Genomic DNA, 7720 nt, shown 5'->3' on the forward strand with positions numbered 1-7720 from the left:
GAGTGGCTTGGTGAATACGTCTGCAAGTTGATCTTTAGTAGAGATGTAATTCACTTGCAGTTCCTTCGATGCTAATTTTTCACAAACAAAATGGTATTCTATTTCTACATGTTTAGTTCGAGCATGAAACACGAGAGTTGCACACAAATAAGTAGCACCAAAATTGTCACACCATAGTCGAGGTTGTTTTAGCACAGTTAGACTAAGTTCTATAATGAGAACAACTAACCATGTTACTTTTGCTAAGACATTTGCAATGACTTTGTATTTTGCTTTTGTTGATGATCTAGCCACTACCTTTTGCATGCAACAAGCCCAAGAGATTAAATTTTTGCAAATGAAAAAAGCAAAACCACTAGTGAATTTGTGGTCATCAGGGCACCCTGCCCAATCAAAGTCCAAAACTGTATGTGATGTGGTAAAACATTCACTGTATGGATTAAAACAAGTTCCTAGAGCTTGGTTTAATCGTTTACACACGTTTTTAATATCCGTTGGTTTTCAAGCATCAAAGACAGATGTCTCTCTATTCTATTTCTCTCGAGATTTTGCATTGGTTTATTTGTTGGTCTATGTGGATGATATTCTTCTAATGGGAAGTGATCAGGCTCTAGTTACTCACTTACTCTCAAAATTGTCTGCCACTTTCAAGATTAGAGATCTTGGTGAACCAAATTTTTTCCTTGGCATCGAAACGGTTAAATGTGATGATGAAATTCTATTGTCTCAACAGCAATATATGAATGATATTTTGAAACATGCTGGCATAGCGGAATGCAAACCTCTCTCTATTCCTATATCTGTTTCAAAAATTGTTCCCTTCAGTGCAGACTTATATGATGATCCTACGTCGTACAAGAGCCTAGCTGGAACACTACAATATCTCACTGTTACACCACCTGATTTATCCTTTGCGGTTAATCAGCTTTGTCAGCACATGCATGTTCCTACCACATCATATTGGGAGCAGCTGAAACGTGTCTTGAGGTATGTTAAGGGCATAATTGGGTTTGGGTTACGTATACAGAAATCAATGTCAAAGGAAATTCATGCTTTTTCTTATTCTGATTGGGTTGGTTATCCTGAAGATCGTAAGTCCACTAGTGGTTTTGCTATTTTTTTGGGGACTAATCTTATATCTTGGATTTGTAAGAAGCAAAGAACTGTTGCTAGGTATTCCACTGAGGCGGAATACAAAGTCCTAGCATATGTGTAACACCCCGAAATTTTAAAACTTTTGAGACTTATATAATAAAGGTAAATTCTCATTAAATCCCAAAACATAACATAAGTGTACGGGGTGCTATGACACACCTGAGCTAGAGAACTCAGGTGCACAGGCTAACTAACTAATATCCTCAATAATGTCAATACATAAGCATGGCACGCAGGTCGAAAGGGAAACTATCTACTCTACGCTCCAAATCTCTAGCGCACTCCAGTGTCTACTCATCTGTGCTTGAAAGCCAAATATATCTATTCAGCGAGAGATGCTGGTAACCCACTCCAACGCGTTTGAAATACATTATAGGTAGATATATATAGATATACGAAAATCATTTCGAGGCAGGAAGATATATACTCAAGAGACACTAGTTTTAAAACCAGGAATAGACTCGACAGACAGGGATAATCACATTTAACAGTTATAACCAAGCATATAAAGATACTAGCATATATCCTATGGTCACAAATTCACTTCATTTCATTCACGTCATCATTCAATTCTCATCTCACCACACAAGCATACTTTGGTGGCGCCACAGGACCAATCGCATGCCCATACATGAGGGTCAGCGCATATAGCTCTGACACGGCCCAGCAGCACCCTGCCTCGTATCGCAATACGAAGGGGTCGATCGCAACGGACCGATGAACCGCAGCTCATCATAATGTTTGATCGCAACCAAACAGTGGACCGCAGCCCAAGAGTAATCATCTGACCGCAGCCAGGAATATGAACCGCAGCTCATGTAAAACGTTTGATCGCAACCAAACGGTGGACCGCAGCCCAAGAGTGTAATTCTGACCGCAGCCAGCTTCTGAACCGCAGCTCAGGAATAACCAATTTGATCGCAACCAAATTGGGGTATCACGCACACATAACACATAGCAAGCACATGCAACCCACATTAACACATTGGGAACGGGGAGAAGACGTATAATGAAACCTATGCGTGGTCATCCACATACTAGGAATAATCCTAAGGGGTTCATACTTCCTTTACCTAGGCCAACGGGATACCAATTCAACTAGCATGCGATATATATAAGACTCATTTATCCTACGAACGGTACCCGAAACATCAAACTAGACTTAGGCACGATAAACGGAGTCCGTTGGGACACCATGGGGGTCGGGGAACCATCTGCGCAGATAGTCAACCATTCCCAGAAAAAGATAGATAAGCTGGATCGATCGGATCGGAATAAAATCTATCTATCATTCATTGAAATGTTATGACCACTACGCTTTTCAATCACTTTCGTTCGTTCTGCAATTGATGCGCCAGATCGAATGAAGCAGCTGATGTCTTTTCATTTCTCCGTGGAGTTGCCATGTCCGGCGGCTGCTCTGCTCTGCTTTTCCGCAGACGTAAGAAGAAGAAGAAGAATGACGTTAAAGGACAATTTTGACCTTATAAATAAATAATTTTAAAAGAATTACATTTTTCCGGCCTAAATTGGCTGGCAGGACCAAATCTGCTAATAATTGCGTAGTTAAAGGTTTAAATTGAGAGTTTTAAAAGTCACGTAATCAAATTATCAGTACCCTAATAGTCACAGGACCAAAAGTGCAATTTGTTTTGTTTTTAGGTGGGTGGTCTACTTTTGTAGCCATGTTCTCGGGGTTACCAAGTTTTGTCTTACTTCCCTTGGGTCGGGTTAAACTTGAATTATCGTTCAATCATGTGGGTCTACCCATTCTATGGGTCCGTCGAGTTAGGTCTTTTGCTCAGGACATCGCTCCAATCTTTCGATCATTTTAACATCGATTATCTTTGAAATCCCGCTTTAGGGTTCCCAGCCAAAATTCGAGCCAAGTAATCGGATTGGGAAGACTTTTGCTCTTATACCCGTTCAGGGTAAAGGGGTATAGTATAAGGACCATTGGCTTTACCGATCTTACGATCGTGAACGAGGACGTTTGTCCCTCTGGTCTAAGGACCGTTTACTCTTCTGATATTACGATCGTGAATGAGGACGCTTGTTCTTCCGGTCTATGGACCACTATCTTTCCGATCTAGCGATCGTTAGCCAAGGATGCTTCCCTCTTGGTCTACGGACCAATATTTTTAGGATCTCTCGATCATTAATGCGGACGCTCCTCCGTCCGGTCTAGGGACCGTTATTTTTTATGACCTTATGGTCGCTAATGTAGACACTCCTCCGCTCGGTCTGGGGACTGTTATTTTTTTCTGACCTTATGGTTTGTTAACGAGGACGCGTCTCCTCCTAGTCTAGAGACCGTTATCTTTCTCTGATCTTATGATCGTTAACGAGGACTCTTCTCTTCCTAGTCTAGAGTCTGTTATCAAGCCAAATTCTAGGTCAGGTTCCGGGCCTGGTCGGTTTAATGCTGCCTATTGCGTAGGACTTACGCCGAGATTTAATCCAAGTCGACTTGTACTAATTAGGTCAGGATTGTCTTTCGATCTTCTTGCACTTGGGGAGAGTGAGGTATCTAATTTGATTTAATTACATTTCGATAGGATTCTTAACAAAATTTACATTCAGAGCCCACTAAATACAAACAACTTGAAATAAACAATATTACATTAAAGGCAGTCGGACCGAGAAGTCTCTATCTTCTACGATGATGGCGAATTGTTCTAGTCCGGTACTCTACAGGCCCTCGAGGGCTCTCTGGTGATTGCTCACTATTGTCCCAAGCTTGGAGGCGTGAACCCAATCGATGTCAAATGGAACGTCGGGGCCCAACCCTAGGATCGGGCTGGGTTTCAACTAGTCAGCTAATTTGTCTTATTGGTTGGTCAAGAGATTGCTAGGCTGGGACGCTCACTGTTGTTGGTGCTAACGGCATGCCGGTGAAGGTCGAAACGACCGTATACATGAGCGGTTGAGGCACGAAGTGATATGGGAAAGAACCCAACATGAAAGGATTTAGAGGCGGGCACCCCCAATCCGAGCGGGCGGAACCCATCTGGGGACCAAGCCGCGCATATAAGGATTTCCCACAAAGCTCAAGGCGAGTGGATGTATAACGCCTGTCTTAACTGCGTTGAGGCTAGTCATACCTGAAGAGGTCAGTCAAGACTGCGATGTCGGCGTTGAAGCTTACCGAAGCGATAATTGAGAGCAAAGGTCTAAGTCATCCTGCTCGGAATCCTGCTCCGTGTTGAAGTTAGGTTGATGCATGATCAAGGACTCGGGGCGAGCTCAAAGCTACTAGTGTTGGTCCCCAAACAGCGCCAAATGATCTGGTAAAATACATTGTACCTTGTTTATTAAGAATACGTATAAGGTGTGAGACTGGGTCGGGTTACAACCCATGTATGGCTTGCTTGTTGGTTTAGTGTGCTAGGCTCGGGTGTAGTCTTGAGGTCGGAGGTTCTCGAGATGAATATGGCTATAGAGAAGTTGCCAAAGGTCCCTCTCTATCGTCGCGTTGCGGGGTATTTATAAGGAATCCAAAGGACACATGCTGAGAGGTCGGCATGCACACTAGGTTTTTGAAGGCTTTCTCTTTTAGATTGATATTCTTCTTTATAAAATACACATTAGTAGCTTCTATAACATCTTGTACTACATTTTATGTCCAAAACAACATAATAAATATATTCCATGAAGATTTGTTTCATTAGCAAGATAATATGCACTTGTAGGCACAAAAATGTGCACTTGTAGGTACCAAAATGTGCATCCGATGGCACAAAAATGTATACTAGAATGCACATTTCAAAGACGAATAAATGTGCTTCACGCCTGAAGGAAAATGCGCGACGTTTTTCTCAAAATCCATTTTTTCTCATGTTGCTGCTCTGTAGTTGCGTACACGATTCCTTCACGCCTAAAGTCGTCTTCTTCATCTTGCCTGAGAGAAGTTGAGATGTTCAAAATCTTTAAAAACCCTTACAAGAGAGGTTGCTTGTGGAGTGAAGACGGGTCATCACGGTGTAGCGGAGAAAATGGAGAAAGTCGGGTAAGGAGACGTTAATGGTGCTTTGTTTGAGTTTCTAACTTTTTTTTTTTTAAAAAAACTTTCTTGCCGTTTAAAAGAGGGAAACTTGGTAATTAGGTGAACTTAGTTACAAGAATTCCCCACCTATCTCCTCCCAATCAATGACTGAGATTAAAAATTGGCTTAAATCCAAAGATGATTATTTGTGCGCATTTTTTACCTGGAAAATGCTTTGCATTTGATCTAATATATATATATATATATATATATATATATATATATATATATATATATATATATATATATATATATATAGTTCAAATAATTAAGAATAAATCCTAAAATCCTATGTAAAAAGTGTAGATTAATCTCAGTTCATTATTCAAATAGGATGATCAAGGTCTAAAAATTAAATTAAAGGAAACATATGGTGACATTTTTATAATTATTACAATGCATTTAGAATCACTTGATAGTGCACTCGTGGATAATTGATAGTGCACTCGTGGATAATTGATAGTGCATTAGTTTGTGCATTATTAATTATCCCGATGTACTACTCTCAAATGTTTCCCGATACATTTTAATAATTACGAAAATGTCAAGACATTTTTTTTTTCTTAATTTTCAACTGTTGATTAATCCAGATAGATAGGATGGATAAAATGAGTTCACATTCTTTACAAGAGAACTTGTTCTCATATAATCCTTCTTATATATAAATCAATTGTAAAAGTTTGTCTAAATAACATTTTTCTTGTCAAATTAAAATTGATGTAGGGCTAAAAATGCGTACGTGTAAAAGAAACTCCAAAAGTTACGAAGGGAATAATAATCCATATGGCATGGATTGAAAAAGTGTTTGGCAACAAGGGCTTGTAGTTCATTGGTATCAAATTGCTCCTTTATGTGGGAGGGTTAGGTTTTAAGCATCAGTATATGTGTAGATTGTATGGGTATCCCTTTCCTTTGTGATAATAAAAGAAAGTGTTTGGCATCTGTCATGATGAGAGGAGAAATGCAATTGATTGCATTGCAACTTATCAAATTGGAGCATCTTTCTTTAGGAATAAGCCTTTTTCGATTACATTATAATAACATTATTTTAGTCCTCCTAGACCTTCCTTGAAGATTATCCAATTAGTAGTTAATTTGATGCTCTAATTATACTGATTAGATTTAGGGCAGGCCAGGGGATCAAGCTAATACACTCCCTCATGCAGCTCTCTCCATTACTCTTGAATATTAATATATTATATGCACAAGGTAGCTAAAAAGAAAATGGACCTATATTTAATTGGAACTTCGCGCAATGCTAATTATTGATGACATAACTTACAAAATTAAATTATGCTAATTCTTTTTTATAATTGTTATTTTCTTTATAATGCCGCCTAAACTCATGATCTTGTTTAAGAGGTAACAAACTCCTTCCAATTAGGACATAACATACTAGGACTCTGTATTCTAAGCACACTAGAATTCATTCTCTCTTTCTCTCTCTTGTATTATTGAGAATATATCATTTACCATTATTATCATGACTGTGACTATTTGTATATATTATTATAACTACATATATTATTGTATACTTTAAATACAATGAATTGATCAATAAAAAGATTATTTTTAAAACTATTGTTCTCATCTAGTATCAGTAGACCAAACAATCCATAGCTACAAACCTTACCAAATAAAAAAAAAAAAAATTGTTATCCTTACCACCCCCGCCAGCGACGCCATCTCCTCTTCTCGCACCTTCTCCGATATTGCTTATCCAACCACAACCCCTATAAATGCTCATCACTTTATCTCCATTAAACTTACTTTCTCAAACTATCTATTCTAGAAGACTCAACTTGTTCCTTTTCTCCGTGATCAAAATCTCAATAAATACGTTGGTGGCACGTTACCGTATCTAGCTTCATTTATTAAGGCTCCGGATGAGCGTATCTAGCTTCATTTATTAAGGCTCCGGATGAGTGTTCCATTGTGGCCGATCCTACAGCTCAAAATTTGGTTCATCAGAATTCTTTTATTTTGTCCATGCTCATCTCGTCATTGTTTGATGAAGTTTTGTATGTTGCAGTGGGAGATGTCATCTCCTAAGCCATATGGTAAACTATTGAAATCGCCTTAGGTCTTCTTCTTGGGTACGATATCTGAGTCTCCATAATCAATTACAATCTTTGCATTAGGGGGATTCTACTAGCCAATATGAGACCGACTTAAGCTAGCAAAGACATAAAATCAAAAAAAAAAAAAAAAAAAAAAACAAAACAAAAAGGGAGAAGACCGACTTAATCTCAAAGCAACTAGAGTATCGGCAACCTGATTCACCTCACGGTAAATATGAGACAATGTAGATGACCACGAAACTAATAAGCTCTGAATACGATGGACAGCAATTTGGACAATCCACGGGACTTGAGGCAATGTGGAATTGACGAATTGGACCAAAAGAGAAGAATCAACCTCTTCTATTAAAGAAGGATGTTTGGCAGCAAAATCACACCAACCAAGCACAAATTTAAGAGCCATCACCTTGGCTTCCACTGCCAAAGCAAATGAAAGAGT

General features: G+C 39.0%; 1 protein-coding gene across 1 annotated transcript; it reads left to right on the top strand.

Moving 5' to 3' along the window:
- Window positions 1-214: 214 nt before the first annotated feature.
- Window positions 215-1216, top strand: LOC109184730 (uncharacterized mitochondrial protein AtMg00810-like). The gene has a single exon (XM_019334767.1). It carries the CDS (start codon window positions 215-217, stop codon window positions 1214-1216), a length of 1002 nt encoding a protein of 333 aa, XP_019190312.1.
- Window positions 1217-7720: the final 6504 nt, after the last annotated feature.

This window comes from Ipomoea nil, unplaced genomic scaffold (assembly GCF_001879475.1).
Source record: "Ipomoea nil cultivar Tokyo-kokei standard unplaced genomic scaffold, Asagao_1.1 scaffold1286, whole genome shotgun sequence".
NCBI lineage: Eukaryota > Viridiplantae > Streptophyta > Magnoliopsida > Solanales > Convolvulaceae > Ipomoea > Ipomoea nil.